Source organism: Pituophis catenifer, unplaced genomic scaffold, assembly GCF_029215685.1.
Source record: "Pituophis catenifer annectens isolate HBS135680 unplaced genomic scaffold, rPitCat1.0.hap2 SCAF_10, whole genome shotgun sequence".
Taxonomy (NCBI): Eukaryota; Metazoa; Chordata; class Lepidosauria; order Squamata; family Colubridae; genus Pituophis; species Pituophis catenifer.
The window spans coordinates 29,880,014-29,897,027 of record NW_027256890.1 but is presented as its reverse complement, the minus strand read 5'-3'; the positions used below and the strand labels follow the sequence as shown (position 1 = coordinate 29,897,027).

Genomic DNA, 17,014 nt, shown 5'->3' with positions numbered 1-17,014 from the left:
TAGTTATGCAGCAAATGATTTGTTGTAGCGCGGGAATAACGAGAGGCACAAGGTGGCTAGTGACAACAGCTCTTTAATTCAGGGTGAGACTTCAGCAAAAACACACAGGCAACAGTCCTCTTTATATACTTTAAAGGGGCGACCAAGAGCCAATCAGGATTCAAGGAACATTTGAATTTCCCACACAAATTAGATACATACATAACACCCCTCCACTCCCAGAAGGCACTTATCCTATCTATTTACATATTTACATACAAAATCATGCAGGTGACCAGGGCGTGTCTTAGTCCTGGTGGACCTGCGCAGTTCAGTTGTTGGCAAGGCGTCGAGCCGGTCGGAGGGACCTCCTGTCTCTCCTGGCTCCACCAATGGAACCTCCTGGATTTCTCCGGAGGTGTGGTTATCCCCGGCTGGGAGTGTCGACTCGCTGGGGCAGTGCTGGAACTCTGGCTTGCTAGATAAGTATTCTGGCTTACTCGGGCTTGAGGTAGCTGTGTCAGGAAGACTTGGATAGTTAGGATTTACAGACAAAGAATTTTTGTGTTGCAATCGTTTACGCAATTGATCAATATGTCTCCTCCAAATTTTACCATGCCCTATATATCATATACCATGTATATGACTTTGGACCAGTAATTCCTACGATGGTTCCCTCTACCCACAAGGGCTCATTAGTGTAGTTTCTAGCAAACACTGGTGTTCCCACTTGGAATTGCCTTAGGCCTCCCCCTTCCCCCTTGAAGTTATCGGGGGAGTAATTGGGATGCAATCGATCGAGAATGCACCTTAGTTTTCTGCCCATTAGGAGCTCGGCTGGGCTGTGGCCCAAGGTTGGGCACGGGGTGGCGTGCTGTACAGCTAAGAACTCATCTATTCTGGCCTGCCAGTCCCCTGCATCGAGCCGGGACAGGGCTTCTTTTGTCATTCGCACAAATCTCTCTACAAGGCCATTTGAAGCCAGATGAAAAGGAGCGGATAATGCATGTCTTATGCCTAACTCGGCTAGATAGCCCTCGAATTGTGTTGCCGTGAATTGGGGCCCATTGTCGGATAGCAGGGTATCTGGTAACCCGTGTGTTACAAAAAGTTTTCTGAGTACTCTGATTACGGCCTCAGAAGTGGTGGAGGACATTAGGGCAATCTCGAGCCACTTGGAGTATGCATCCACAATTATTAAGAAGTTTTGGGCATGGAACGGGCCGGCGAAATCAATGTGAATCCTCCCCCATGGTCCCTTTGGTTTTTCCCACTCCCGGACGGGGGCTATGGGAGGATCTGGGCGGGATTCCTGGCAGGACCTACACTTCCCCACCCACTCAGTAACATCCTGGTCGAGATGTGGCCACCACACATAGCTACGAGTTAGGCCTTTCATGCGAACAATACCAGGGTGTCCCTCATGCAGCATTTCAAGAACCCTGTGCCTTAACCACGAGGGAATGACCACCCTGTCTCCCCACAACAAGCAACCACCCAACATTGACAGTTCATTTTTCTTGTTAAAATACAATTGAAATTCCCCATTGTCCACCTTGGTAGACCAACCCCGCATCACCCAGCCCATTACAGTGCGCAAAACAGAGTCCCTGGCAGAAGCCTTTGCCACCTCGCTTGATGAAATGGGCCCTGGGGATACAACGTCAATGAGTAGCACTGGGGTTTCCGGGGTTGGGTTGTCCAATAGTTCAGGCAAGGGGCATCGGCTGAGGGCATCAGCATGTCCCAGAGTCTTGCCCGGCCGGTGGAGCAGTTTGTAGGAATATGCGGCCAAGAAAATGGACCATCTGGTCATCCAGGGAGAAAGTGCAGCCGGGGTTGGTTTATCCCCAGCCAAAAGTCCCAAAAGAGGCTGGTGATCCGTAACGAGTTCAAAGTTGCGGCCAAACAGGTACTCGTGAAATTTTTTGACCCCAGCTACAGCCGCTAAAGCCTCCCTGTCCAATTGGCTATAGTTTCTTTCAGCACTGGACAAGGTGCGAGAGTAATAGGCGATAGGCACCTCTAACCCGTTCGGCAGTCTATGGCCTAAAACCGCGCCTACGCCAAAGGGGGAAGCGTCACACACTAATACAAGAGGTAGTTCAGAATTGTATTGAATGAGGAAGCTGTCCTCAGACAAAAGTCTTTTTACTGCGCTGAAAGCCATCGCTTCACGCTTGCCCCACACCCAGGGAACGTTTTTTCCGAGGAGCCTGTGCAGTGGCTCCGCTATGGTGGCTTTGTGCTTCAAGAACATAGTATAGAAATTAAGCAGCCCCAAGAAGGCCTGTAGCTCGGTCTTCGATTTAGGTGTGGGCACATTCTGGATGGCCCTGACCTTGCTTTCTGTGGGGTGGATTCCCATGCCGTCGATTCTGTACCCTAAGAATTCCACTGATGGGACCGCTATCTTGCATTTTGCTCGTTTGAGTTTAAGTCCTGCTTCACGGAATCTGTTTAGGACTTGTCTAACTCTCTGGCCTAACTGAGTCTCGTCTTGGCCACTAATTAGAACGTCGTCGAAATATGGGACGACTCCTGGGAGGCCCTGTAGAAGGCGCTCCATGGTACTCTGGAAGAGCCCTGGGGCAATGCTAACCCCAAACTGTAGTCTAGTGCATTTAAAAGCACCTTTGTGAGTTACTATGGTCTGTGATTCTGCCGTAGCATCATCTACTGGCAGCTGCTGGTACGCCTGCGCAAGGTCTAGTTTTGCAAATAGCTTGCCAGGCCCCAGGGAGTGTAGTAGATGGTGGATGATTGAAACGGGATAGGCGCTCTGCTGCAACGCCTTATTGATCGAACACTTATAGTCAGTGCAAATTCTAATTGATCCGTCCGATTTAACTGGCGTGACTATTGGGGTCTCCCACTTGGCGTGATGTACGGGAACTAACACCCCTTGTTTAATGAGCTTGTCGAGCTCTGCATCAATTTTTGGCTTTAGAGCGAATGGAACTCGTCTTGCTTTTAGTCTGATTGGTGCTACGTTGGGGTCTAAATTAAAGGAGATAGGGGTCCCCACGTACTTGCCTAGAGTCTCTTTGAAAACGTCCCAAAATTCGTGTAGAATGGTTTCTTTGAGGGATGAACTGCCGATGCTGTGAACGCCGGTGAAGCCCATGCCGAGGGCTCGGAACCATTTCATGCCCAGAAGACTCGGTAGTGGCTTGCTTACGATGGTCAGGGGCAGCTCTCTCTGGAACTCACCGTAGGTGACCCGGAACGTGCCCATGCCTTCTACGGGAACTCGGTTTCCCTGGTAGCTGAGGAGGCGAATCTTCTGTCAGGCCAGCTGGGTTTTCTGGAATTTGGGCAGGAGTGCCTTGAGTGTTGTCCAGGACATGATCGATAACGTAGATCCGGTGTCGATTTCCATTTCGCACGATCTGCCATCGATCTCTACTTTCGTGTAGACTTTCTCATCATCGGTTGTGCTGGCTTGGCCGATTCTCGTGCTGTAGGTTTCCCGCTTTTGAAATTCACGCCATTTTCATGCAGCGTCATCTTTGATTGGTTGTTTTGAACGAGCCGGTTCTGGTTGGTCGCGGTAGTCACGTGGCTTGCGACTATGCGGAAATTGTGCTCTGCAAACTCATGCTAGGTGGCCTTTTCTCTCGCAACGCCTGCAAATGGTGTCTCTGTATTTACACGATTGTCTCTCATGATCTCCGCCACAACTGAAACAGTTCTCGTGGTGGTGGCTTTGCTCGCTCTTTTTCTTTTCTGTATGGAAGACGTCCTCCTCCGACTCTTCCTCTGTGCTGGTTCGCACCTCTTCTCTGTGAACAGGGGCTGTTTTCAGCCTGTCTTTGCTTGATAGTGGTCGCTGCAGTGCCTCAGAAGCTTTCGTTGATGCTTTGTGTGCTCGGGCTTCATCCAACGCACCGGCTAGTGTTAGGTCTGGCTTGGCCAGGAGGCGCCTCTGTAAACGAGTATCTTTAACGCCGCAAATTAATTGCTCGAGTAATGCATCGTCTAAGTCTCTGTAGTCACAATGCGTTGCGGCTTTTCGAAGCGCGGCCACATATGCGCTGACCGGCTCTCCTTCTTTTTGTACACGCTGTCGGAGTTCGTAGCACTGTATGAATTTCGAAGGTACTGGAGCGTAGTGGGCTCTCAGGTTTGCTTGAAGGACGTCCCAGGGGACCGTCTGGACTGGGGTTGGCTCGCATAGGGACTCGGCCATCTCAAAGACGTCTGGCCCGCAGTGGCTTAAGAACAGGGCTCGTTTTCGGTTCGCTGATAGCCCTTGCATCTCGCTAGTTTCCAGGGAGCACTCGAACCTGGTTAAGTACGATCCCCATTTTTCTCGGGTCGGGTCGAAGGGTTTAGGCGGAACGTAGGCAGACATGCCGTGTCTCCGTGTTTGCTAGTCACCCTGGCTGAAACTCCGAGCTCTTTTGGTTAGCTTCTTGTGGCCTCTATCCCATCTTCGTCGCCAATGTTGTAGCGCGGGAATAACGAGAGGCACAAGGTGGCTAGTGACAACAGCTCTTTAATTCAGGGTGAGACTTCAGCAAAAACACACAGGCAACAGTCCTCTTTATATACTTTACAGGGGTGACCAAGAGCCAATCAGGATTCAAGGAACATTTGAATTTCCCACACAAATTAGATACATACATAACATGATTCATCATGATCAAACTGGTTTTATAAATGGTAGACAAATGAAAAGTAATGTAAGGCAAATTGTTAACTTACTAGAGTATTTGGGGAGGAACAACCAGGTTCCTGCAGTGCTAGTATTTTTGGATGCTGAGAAAGCCTTTGATAGATTGAATTGGCATTTTCTATTGAAATTAACAGAAAAGATGCAACTTGGAGAATATTTTATACAATCTATTAAGGCAATATATCAGAAACAAACAGCGCAAATAATAATTAATGGTGGTTTAACAGATATTTTTAATATAGAAAAAGGAACAAGGCAAGGTTGTCCCTTGTCTCCATTGTTGTTTATTTTGACGCTGGAAATTTTACTGAGTAAAATACGTGGGACAGATACAATAAAGGGAATTAAAATCAGACAGCATGCGTATAAGTTACGGGCATTTGCGGATGACCTGGTTGTTACCTTAGCCCAACCAGCACAATCGATTGCAGCCTTGATGGATATAATTAACCCATATGGACAAGTATCTGGTTTTAAAATAAATACAGCTAAAACAAAGATAATAGCTAAAAATATGACTAGAAGCCAAAAAGAAGAGATAGAAAGGGTAACAGGATTTGAGATAGTAAAGAAGGTTAAATATTTAGGGGTTTATATTATGACCACAAATATGAAACTATATCAGCACAATTATGAACCGTTGTGGCAAAAAATACAGAAAGAGATGGAAAATTGGAAAAAATTACAATTGTCTTTGCTGGGAAGGATAGCGGCAGTAAAAATGAATGTCTTACCGAGGTTTTTATTTTTTTTTCCAATGATACCTATACTTAAAAAAGATGAAAATTTGAAGGAATGGCAGAAGGGCATAAATAAGTTTGTGTGGGCAGGGAAGAAACCGAGAGTAAATCAAAAGATAATGCAAGATACAAGAGAAAGAGGAGGTCTTAAAATGCCCAATTTAAGATTGTATTACGAAGCCGTTGCCCTCTCAGCAGTTACTGATTGGATAAATTTAATGGAGGAAAGGATATTAAACATTGAAGGATATGGTCTGGTCTACGGCTGACATGCTTATTTATTTTATTTTATTTTATTTATTGAAAAGTTTTACAAAAAAAAAAAAAGAATTTGCAGCTTACCCCTTTCCAAAAGAAGAAGCTCTTTATAAGTAATCACCTCTGTTTTTTGCTCTATACTTATATTTTCTATTGCATGTCTGGGATTTGCCCATATGGGTATCTTATAGTTTAACTTATATTGATATTTTTTCCAAACCCTTAACAACGCATTTCTAAGTATATGACCCTTAAACACTTTATCCACTTTTTTTTCATATAACAGATAAGCATGCCATCCATATAACAAATCATAGCCTTCTATGTTTAACATTCTTTCTTCAGTTAAGTTAAACCAGTCGCTAATTTGTGATAAAACAGCAGCTTCATAGTACAATCTTAAATTAGGCATTTTAAGACCTCCTCTCTCACGTATTTCCTGTATAATTTACAGTATCACTCTTGGTTTCTTTCCACCCCAAATAAAAGTATTAACCCCTTTCTGCCATTCCAACAAATTTCCGTCTTTCTTAAGCACTGGTATCATTTGAAACAAAAATAAGAACCTAGGTAAAACATTCATTTTTATTGTTGCTATCCTTCCCAGTAATGATAGTTGTAGCTTTTTCCAATTTTCCATTTCTTTCTGTACTTTTTGCCAAAGAACTTCATAATTATTTTTAAATAATTTCGTGTTTGAGGCTGCAATATATACTCCTAAATACGTAACCTTTTTAACTATTTCAAACCCCGTTATTCTCCCTAAGTCTTCTCTTTGAGATATGGACATATTTTTAATTATCATCTTTGTCTTATGTTGATTTACTTTAAATCCAGATACCTTACCGTATTGACCTATTATGTCCAACATATATGGAACCACTTTTATAGGCTGAGATAAAGTAACAACCAGGTCATCTGCAAACGCTCTTAATCTATAATCCTGCTGTCTAATTACAATTCCTTTTATTTTATCAAATTCACGTAACTTATTCAACAAAACTTCTAAAGTTAAGATAAACAACAATGGCGACAAGGGACAACCCTGCCTTGTACCTTTCTCAATTTTAAAGACTTCTGTTAGGCCTCCATTAACTATTATTTGTGCTGTTTGTTCCTGATATATTGCTCTAATTGAGTGTATAAAATACTCCCCAAAATGCATTTTTTCAATTATCTTAAACAAAAATTGCCAATTCAATCGATCAAATGCTTTCTCTGCATCCAAAAATATGAACGCTGCAGGGACCTGGTTATTTTTTTCCAAATATTCCAATTTAGGGGGGGAAAAGGTGTATCTTATACTCCGAAAAATATGGTAGGTTATATCCTTCTAACACTTTTCTTTCATTTGTCATTTCTGTAGTCTAATTCTCTATCTACAATCGCATTGAAATCACCAATTATGCACCAATTATCGCATTCTAGGTCTCTAATCATGTTATACAGTCTTATAAAATAGTTTTTGGCCCTCATTTGGCATGTATATTCCAACTAACATCAGTTTTTTCCCATCCACAGTTAATTCTATTATCACTATTCTGCCTTCTTCATTTTTATACATCTGTTTGGCCAAAATACCCTCTTTTACACACATTACAATTCCCCCTTTCTTCTGTTGTGATGAAGATATGAACATCTTTCCTAACTTAGAGCATTTTAATGCTGCTTTTTATGTGTGTCTCTTGCAACACTATTATATCCACATTTGTCTTATACAGTTTACTAAAGAAGTTTTTCCTTTTCCCTGGAGAATTTAACCCATTAACATTTAATGATAGAATTGCTAATTCTTCTTGAAAACCTCTACTTATACTTAGGTCTTGTTGCCCTCGTTTGTCTGACTTCTTTATATTCCTTGCGTCCACCATCATTGTCTTTCCCATTGTCCACATTCTCTCCTTTCCCATTCTCTTTTTCCTTGATTTGGGATTCCCCCCTATTTGGTGACTGTCCTCCTAGTTCTCCTTCTTCCTTTCTTTCTCTTTCCTCCAATTCAACCTCACTACCAAAATTTTGTCTATAAAACTCTTCTACTTTGTCAACCATGTCCAATCTCTACCTTCTTTCTCCCCAAGATACCATAATTCTTTCCAGAGTCAGCCACCATTTACGTTTTTCCTTGTTAGTTTTGCTGTAAGAATTTGGTAGGGTCATCTTAAGTCTCTTACCCTTCTCAGGACTTGTTTAACCACCACAAGCTGTCTTCCTTGTAACTCTAGTGGATCTTCTCTGGTCTTATGAAGAATCTCATCATGGATCAATTTTTTAACAAATCTAATATGCACTTCTCTAGGTAAATTATATCTATGTGCGTAATTCGTGTGGATTCTGTAAATTTCGTCCATTTCATTATTTCTTCCTTCCCAATTCCTAATGCTCCTGCCAATAGATTTGCCATCATCTCTGAAAGGTCCTCATTCTTTTCTTCCCTCACGTTCTGAAATCGTAGAAAATGGGCGGCCTTATCCAATTTCAATTGGATTATTGTCTGTTTGAGATCTCTATTGGCTTGAATTAATTTTTCTTCCATCTCTTTCACTTTTTTCCCTCCCTTCCCATTCTATCTTCCATCTCCTGTAATATTTGTTCAGTTTTTAGAATTTGTTGCTGGAAGCATTCAAATTTCTCATCCATCGATCTCATCTTTTCTTTCATTTCTCCCATGTCACTCCTTACTTCTCCTATCTCTCATTTCAAATCCTCCTGGTTCTTTAACATAACCTCCTGCATTGTTTGTAGCATCTGTTGTAGATCCTTGAATGAGTTTGATCTCTCTCTCTCTCTGTAGCATTCCATCAATTTGCCCTGCTGGACTTAGTTCCATTGTTGTAGTTTGAGCTCCTTGCCTCCCTCCTGTACCAATTCTTGTCAGATTGGAGATACTTGTTATCTTTAATACCGCTTTAAATTGACTTCCCCACTTTCTTATATTTCTCTTAGTTTCCTCCAGCACCCTTCAACTATCACTCTCTCAACTAGTTAATTCTCAATGCTTAATTTTGCAGCTTTTACTCTCCATTTTATATTTTTAAATGTTTCTTATTTATTCTTTCACTTCCTTTCTTGATCTTTCCTCCCCAACTACAGTCTGCAAACCTTCCCCTTAGTCAACAATTATTTAATAACAAAATCTATAATTGAATCACTTAATAATATCAATAATTAATGCAGTAGGTGGTGAAGCTAATAAAATAGTAGTCCAAATATTGCATAGAAAAAACAATAATTCGAGAGATGATTCCCTCTTAAAAGTGTTCCACTACGACTATTTCATTAATTTTTTTCACATCCAAATGTACTCCTTAAGTTTCCTCGATTTATAAGTCAATTATTGGCATACCATCCAAAATAGGTCTTGTTTTCCTTTAGATTGCCTCTTCTTACTTAAATTGTCTCCAGTTTTTTCCTTGGCCAGTAGGTGTCTCTAGCTCTCTATTATCCTAGTTGACAGTCTTTCTTCAAAATGCCTGTGTTCTCCGATTAATCAGCACTTTTGCTCACAAACTAAATTGTCTACTTAAATCAGCAATAATGGCAAGTTCTCCCACCCCCTTTTTTTTGCTTTAATTTATATGCCGCCCTTCTCCGGAGACTCAGGGCAGCTTACAGTGTGTTAAGCAATAGCCTTCATACTTTCGAATATTTATACAAAGTCAGCTTATTGCCCCCACAATCTGGGTCCTCATTTCACCTACCTTTTGAAAGGATGGAAGGCTGAGTCAACCTTGAGCCTGATGAGATTTGAACTTGCAGTAATTGCAGGCAGCTGATGTTAATAACAGGGCTTTAGTTTGCTGTGCTACCAGGGCTCTTTTTCCTCTTTCCCCTCACGCCACCAGTGATATCTATCGCGTTGAAGTGGTCTCTTTTTTTTTTGCCGCCACTTGCCATTCACCACTTTACTACGGAGGAAATTTCCTCCTTCCTTGGGCCTCCTTCTGACTCTTCCCTCTTTGCAATCCCCTGAGAAGATCTTCACCTTGGGTCACTCACAGAGGGCTGCCAAGATCACTTTCGCCCAGGTCCATTTCTCTGTTGTCCAGCTATTCCACCGCTAATGTTGTCCAGCTGCCTGTTGTTGTTTCTTCACGGCCACCATTATGGGCCGCCTTTCTTCCCCCGTTCGACTTCTTCAAGGCTTTCCTGACATCCGCACTCTCAGCTGCCACCAAGAGCTGCTCTGCAGGGCGCCCCTTTCTTCCGATTGCCCTCCAAGGAATCTGGGACTCTGAAGAACCTGCTAATCGGATGGAAAAAGCTGTGTATTTGACTCTCTTAAATGGAGCGCCATTCTGCACAGCTTTCCCTCTTGACAGCTGGCCCTGCCCCCCCCCCCACTTCTGCTTCATAGACTATGCTAAAGCCTTTGATTGTGTGGATCACAACAAATTGTGGCAAGTTCTTAAAGTGATGGGAGTACCAAACCATCTTATTTGTCTCTTGAGAAACCTATATGCAGGTCAAGAAGCAACAGTGAGAACTGGACACAGAACCACCGATTGGTTCAAAATTGAGAGAGGAGTCTGGCAAGGCTGTATACTGTCGCCCTGCCTATTTAATTTATATGCAGAGCACATCATGAGAAAGGCGTAGCTAGATGAATCAAAAGTTGGAATTAAGATTGCCGGGAGAAATATCAACAACCTCAGATATGCAGATGATACCACTCTAATGGCAGAAAGTGAAGAGGAAATAAAGAGCCTCTTGATGTGGGTGAAGGAGGAGAGTGCAAAAGTTGGCTTGAAACTCAACATTAAGAAAACTAAGATCATGGCACCCGGCCCTCTCAATTCCTGGCAAATAGATGGGGAAGAAATGGAGGTAGTGACAGATTTTATTTTCCTGGGCTCCAAGATCACGGCAGATGGGAACTACAGCCAAGAAATTAAAAGACGCTTTTCTCCTAGGGAGGAAAGTTATGGCAAATCTAGATAGCTTACTCCCTTGGACTGCAAGGCGATCAAACTGGTCAGTCCTAGGGGAGATTAACCCTGACTGCTCTTTAGAAGGCCAGATCCTGAAGATGAAACTCAAATACTTTGGCCACCTAATGAAAAGGAAGGACTCCCTGGAGAAGAGCCTCATGCTGGGAAAGATTGAGGGCAAAAGAAGAAGAAGGGGACGGCAGAGAATGAGGTGGCTGGACGGAGTCACTGAAGCAGCCGGCGTGATCTTAAATGGACTCCAGAGGATGGTAGAGGACAGGAAGCCCTGGAGAAACGTTGTCCATGGAGTCACGATGAGTCAGACATGACTTCACAACTAACGACAACAAATCCAGACTATGGTTTTGAAAGAGAAATATATAAGCAGAAGTTATGTTCCTTTGTATAATTATTAAAATATGCGCAGCCTGTCCTTACAAATCAGCAGGACTTTGCTTTGAAAAACAGTAAAACAAGTAATATTTTTTCATTGCAACAGGAAATTAAATGAACAGATATTTTAGGTGACATGTGTGTGAGATCTCAGAGGCAACAAAGATTCTATACAATCTTCCTATTGATGGGGAAAATATTTGGGATATTGCCGTTTTTACTTATATGCTTCCATTATTATTAACTTTTGTCTGAAATTGGGTTTTTACTCCTGTTAATTAAATCTGTATTGTTGAGTAACATAATATATCCATATGAAACATAGATAATGGCATCATCTTTATGTTTCTTATGTTTTGTAAAGAAAAGAGGGGAAAATATCATCTATTTCTTATTATAGAATTTGTAATTTTAATCTTATCTGCCTTTTTCTTAAATTTGTTCTCCAGCTCAGCAGTTTTGAATGGGATTCAAGTACCTCCAGAGTTTTATATCTATTCCAGTAATGATCCAAGCTGGAGTCAAGGAAACAAGCTGTGTTTTGAACCCCAAATTTCAGTCCTGGTTTGAAACTAAAGCTAGAAACATAGTAAAACAGACACAACTTACCAGCTCTTAAGAGAACGAGTGATAACCACAAGCTGAGTATGGTCTTGTAGGACATGTCGGTGGCTGCTGTTTTAAGAGGAAGTGAAGAGAAGTCTAGATAAACTTCTGCTAAATATACAAGGACGGCCTCTTTGGTTGGAGAAACATCACAGCTGCAAAATTGTGCAGCCCTCTTATTACTATGCTTGCAATTTGTTTTGAGCAATTCATTTATTTATTCAGTTGATAGAAGGTAATATTACTCTCATATTCTGGGCAGCTCACAAAATCAGACCATAAACAATACCTTCTAGAACAGTGGTTCTCAACCTTCCTAATGCCGCGACCCTTTAATACAGTTCCTCATGTTGTGGTGACCCCCAACCATAAAATTATTTTCGTTGCTACTTCATAACTGTAATTTTTTATTACCGGTTCTGTGGGCGTGGCTTACTTTGTGGGCGTGGCTTGGAGGTCATGTGACTGGATGGGCATGGCTATGTGTATAGGGACTACTAGAGGGCTGAAAAAAGTAATTTCTGACAGGTCCTCGCACTTTTGACTGGTCCTCACACTTATGACCATCCTCACATTTTTCCCCTTGCAGCATTCTTAACAACCATGTCACTCATTTCACAACTGCTTCTCTTCACCATGGTGATAAGATAGGGCAAAAAAGGATAGTGAGGATAGTCGTAAGTTCGAGGACTGGTCAAAAGTGCGAGGACCAGTCAAAAATAACTTTTTCAGCCCTCTGAGTAGTCCATGTGCACAAAAGGACTACCCAGAGGGCTGAAAAAAGTGATTTCTGACAGGTCCTTGCACTTTTGACCGGTCTTCGCACTTATGACTGGTCATCATTTATGCCCATTGTAGCATTCTTAACAATCATGTCACTCATTTCACAACTGCTTCTCTTCACCATGGTGACAAGATAGGGCAAGAACGTAAAATGTGAGGACAGTCGTAAGTTCGAGGACTGGTCAAAGATGCGAGGACCAGTCAGAAATAATTTTTTCAGCCCTCTGAGTAGTCCATATGCATAAAAGGATACAGCAATAGAGAGGGATGAAGAAAGGGAAGGGAAATTAGAGTAGGAGTGAGGGTAAGAGAGGGAGGAAGAGAGGAGGAGAAGGAGAAAGGAAGAGGAAGTAAGAAGGAAAGAAAAGAGAGAGATGGTAGGTTTGAGGAGAAAGATTGCTGTACAAAAAAAAAAGATGAAAGGGAAGAAAGCCAACCCCAAACAAATATAAAGATATTAAGATAAAGAATGAATTGTTAAACTTTAAAGAATAAAAGAGAACAAATATGAATAAATAGCAATAATTAGAAACACACATACCAACATGCAATGTATTTTCTTTGAACAGAGTATTTGGCCGGTTCACAAATTTAAACAGTGTTTAGTCATTTCAATTAAATTTACAATTTCTATATTTCCTTTTTGCCATATTTATTCCTCATCTATTTTTTTTAAAAACCAATATTACTCTTCATCCTCATCTCTAATCTTAATCAAATTCAATTTTTCCCTTCTATTCTATATTATACCCCTTCGCATTGTCAATTTTTATATCCATCCTCACATTGGTTAATTATGTAATTATGTAATACAGTTGTTTAATACAAATTCAACATTTTAATATAAATCAATTAGTTACATAACTATCTTTTTTTGTATATTAATCAATATGAACATGAATATTCAAATTATTTCCATGCCATCCAATTTCTTACAAATCAATTAATTATATTTACCAATAATAATAAATCAAATAATTTCCCCCATATATTCCTCCAAACCACAACTTAACTATTTTCTGCTTTCAACAAAATATACAATTAATAGTATCTCAATTATTACAATTCCCTAGTTAAATAGAGCTTTTTTTTCTTTTGTGTTTTAAAATCTTGAACCTCCTCTTTTGCCCTAAATTTCCCATTGTTTGCAGTTTTGCACCTACCTTTTTTTGGTGAGGAAAAAGAAAAAGAAATCTTTCTCTGCCTCATTTTGTCACGTTGCAGCAAAGACCCTGTTTTACTTTCAGTTTCGCTTTTCTGCATAGCTGGGGGGGAAAATCTGCACCTCTTTGCAGCTAGCAACAGAGCCCTGCGCAAAACAGCTGATAGCAAATCAGCTGAGAGTCGGGAGGCTGATCAAATCAACTTATGGTAATTAACCTATGCTGAAGCTGAAAGGGGCAGGCACCGGTCTACTCATTTGTTTTCTTTTAACACTGATCAGCTGTAGGGTGGCCCTTTGAAGCCCCACGGCAAGAATTTAAACAGTTTTGGACTTCCGGGTTTGTCTGCCACCGGCGAAGACGGTCGCTTTTGAAGGACCGCCAGCCCCGCCGCCTGTAGAGCCGCTCCGAGTGAGGGGAGTGGCTTGAAAACTCCAAAATCCTGAGGATTTGAGGAGAAGAGTGAAGCAAGAGGCAGGTCGAGCCCCCGTGAACCCCCAGAAGTCTGCTACTGGGGAGGAAACGGGCGCGGCTCCCTTTCAACTTGCAGAGACGGCGTGGGATGACTCTGCCTGTCAGAGCAAGCCGGCTGCAGCAAACATCTAAATTGATTGGAAAATAATTTTGCTATAACACAACCTCAACCCCTAAACCAAGAAACTGCAAGTATTTCTTTGTTTCTGAACTTCTGATTTGGGAAAAGTTAGAGCGAGCGGAAACGGCTTGAAAAAATGGCGCCGTTCCAGTGTTAACGAGCTGAAAGGGAGAGTGATCTCGCAAAGCTATTTCAATAAGCTACATTGTAGCACTGCTTGTAGCAAGCGAACAGAGAAGAGTGGAAGAAAAATTCCTTTTTAAAATAAACCTAAGCTTCCTTCAGCTTATTTAATTTCTAATTTGATCAAATCTGGGGGACTTTTTCAAAGGACTTTGTGGAGGTGCAAAGGGAAAAAAAAAAGACTTCCTTTTTTCAGAAAAGTTAATTTACGTGGCAGAATGGCTTCAAAGAAACAGGAAGGAAAGGCTGCAGGGGAGGGATCTCCCACTCACAAACCGGAACAGCAGCCCCCTCCCAGTCAGCAGAGTGAGGGAAAGGATTTTGATGTTCAAAGTTTGAAAGACTTTATTACCCAGGCTCTGGATGATAAATTTCAAAAATCACAACAGGAAATGAAGAAAGAAATTAATGAATTTAAAGAGGCAATGAAAGAGAATTATGACAAGGTGTCTGACAAATTGTCAAATGTGGTTTCTGATTTGGCAGAAACCATTACCAAAGTGGATTCCAAACTGGAAGAATTCAAATCAGAAGTTAATGTTAAAATGAAGGATACTGATTTTAAAATTGTTGATGTGGATAATAAAGTGCAGAGAGTTGAAAATGAAATTACAATGATACAGTTTCGATCCATGGAATTTGCTATTAGGCTTCGAGGAATAAAAGAGAATGATAGGCAAGATTTGAGACAGATTTGTTCTGATGCCTTGGCTGTATTGTTAAAAATTGATCCAGCAGATGTGGTCTATAAAATAGACAAAATTTACAGAGTGAATTCATGGGTGGCTAGACAAAGAAAATTGCCCAGAGATGTGGTGATATATTTTACTGACAGAAGAATAAGAAATGATATTTTGCAAAGATCCTTTCTTTCCTCTGTGCAAGTGGAGGGAGCTCAAATTGGAATCTACAAGGAATTACCACCTAAGATGTTAAAAGATCGAAAAGAATATAGGTTTCTAGTGAATGAATTGCAAAAGCAAGAAATACCATTCCGGTGGGATGCCCCAACTGGTATAATTTTGAAATATAATGGAGAGAGCCACCGATTGAATACTTTTCAGAAGGCGGAATATTTTTACTATAATATTCTTAAAGAAAGATCATCATCCCCACGTACATCTACAATGTTGGAGACAAAAAGTGATAAGGAAAAGCAATCTCAGCATGAGAGGGAACAACAGTCCAAGCAGATGGAATTAGTGGAAATGCAGGGAGCTGTTGGAGGAGGAGGCCTTAAGGAGGAATCCCTGTTAGAATCTTCACCAATTTTGTCAACAAGAGATGCTGCTTTGGATCTAGCTCGGATGCCTGAAGTTAAGGACCAGCGTATAACTCGTGCAATTTCCAAGCAAATAAAAGAAAAACAACAACAAGAAAGTCAACATAAAAGGGGAGCTAAAAGCACCACACAAAGTGAAGCCATGGGGGGAGCAAGGCCGAAGACCTCAGAAGAAGCGAGGCAAGGCAGCTCATCGCTTCAGAAAGGTCAAGATGACAATTAGGCTTTTATCTTGGAATGTTAACGGATTAAATTCATCACAAAAAAGGAAGAAGTTATTTACATATTTGAGACAATTTAATAATGACATAATTTGTCTACAAGAAACTCATATTCGAACTCAAGATCACAAATACCTGATAAATTCTAAATTAGGAACACATTTTATAGCTTCAACTTCGGAAAAAAAGAATGGTGTGGTTATTTATGTAAATAAAAGATTGTCTGCTAAAATTATAGAAGCAGATGAAGGTGGTAGGTTTATCGCAATTGAATTGCATACAGCAAACGGTCAAATTCTTCTGATTGGAATTTATGCTCCGAACCAACAACAGGATCATTTTTATAAGACTTTACATAATAAAATATTGCAATGGGATTACAGATCTATTTTAATAATGGGAGATTGGAATGGAGTAATTGATTCTAAACTAGATAAAAAGAGTTTGGCGAAAGTAAGGATCAGACTACCACAGACTTTTTTTGATATGAAAGAAGATTTGGAATTAAAAGATATTTGGAGAATTTATAACCCAAAAGAATTGGACTATACTTTTTTTTCTGATAGACATAGATCTTTTTCCAGGATTGACTTTATCTTGTTATCAGACGATTTACTTGTTAAAACAAAAAGAACAAAGATATTTCCAAGAACTTTAACTGATCATAGTTCTGTATGGATAGAAATTGAGATGGGAAAGACTGAGAGAAGGTCATGGAGATTAAATGAAAATTTGTTTAGATATGAAAAAAATATAACAGAACTTAAAAAACAGATGAAAGAATTTTTTGAGATGAACTTGAATAAGGGCACCCCAATTGAAATTGTATGGGATGCGAGTAAAGCGTATATGAGAGGGGTACTCATTTATATGAACTCTAAACACAAACAGAATCGACAAAAGAAAAGATTCGAATTGGAAGTAGAAATAAAGAATAAGGAACAGCTACTCATTAAAAACCCAACAGATGAAAGAATATCTGGTGCTATAAAACTTTTGAAAGATCAATTTCAAATGCTCTTGGCGGAGCAAGCTGCAACAAACTTACAATATGCAAAACATAATACGTTTTGTAATGCTAATAAACCGGGAAGATGGTTGGCCTACACCTTAAGGAAGAAGCAGAGTATACGGACTATTGAGAGTATTGATATTGGAGGGAAAGAAATCTCTCAACAAAAACTGATTAAAGAAGTCTTCGT

General features: G+C 40.7%; 1 protein-coding gene across 1 annotated transcript in view; it reads right to left on the bottom strand.

The window, feature by feature from the left end:
- The window catches only part of LOC139321934 (SLAM family member 5-like), a 33,752-nt gene extending 22,109 nt beyond the window's left edge, over window positions 1-11,643 (bottom strand). The window contains exon 1 of the mRNA XM_070950883.1: window positions 11,589-11,643. Within this exon, the coding sequence (XP_070806984.1) occupies window positions 11,589-11,643 (55 nt within the window). The remainder of the gene's footprint in view (window positions 1-11,588) is intronic.
- Window positions 11,644-17,014: the final 5,371 nt, after the last annotated feature.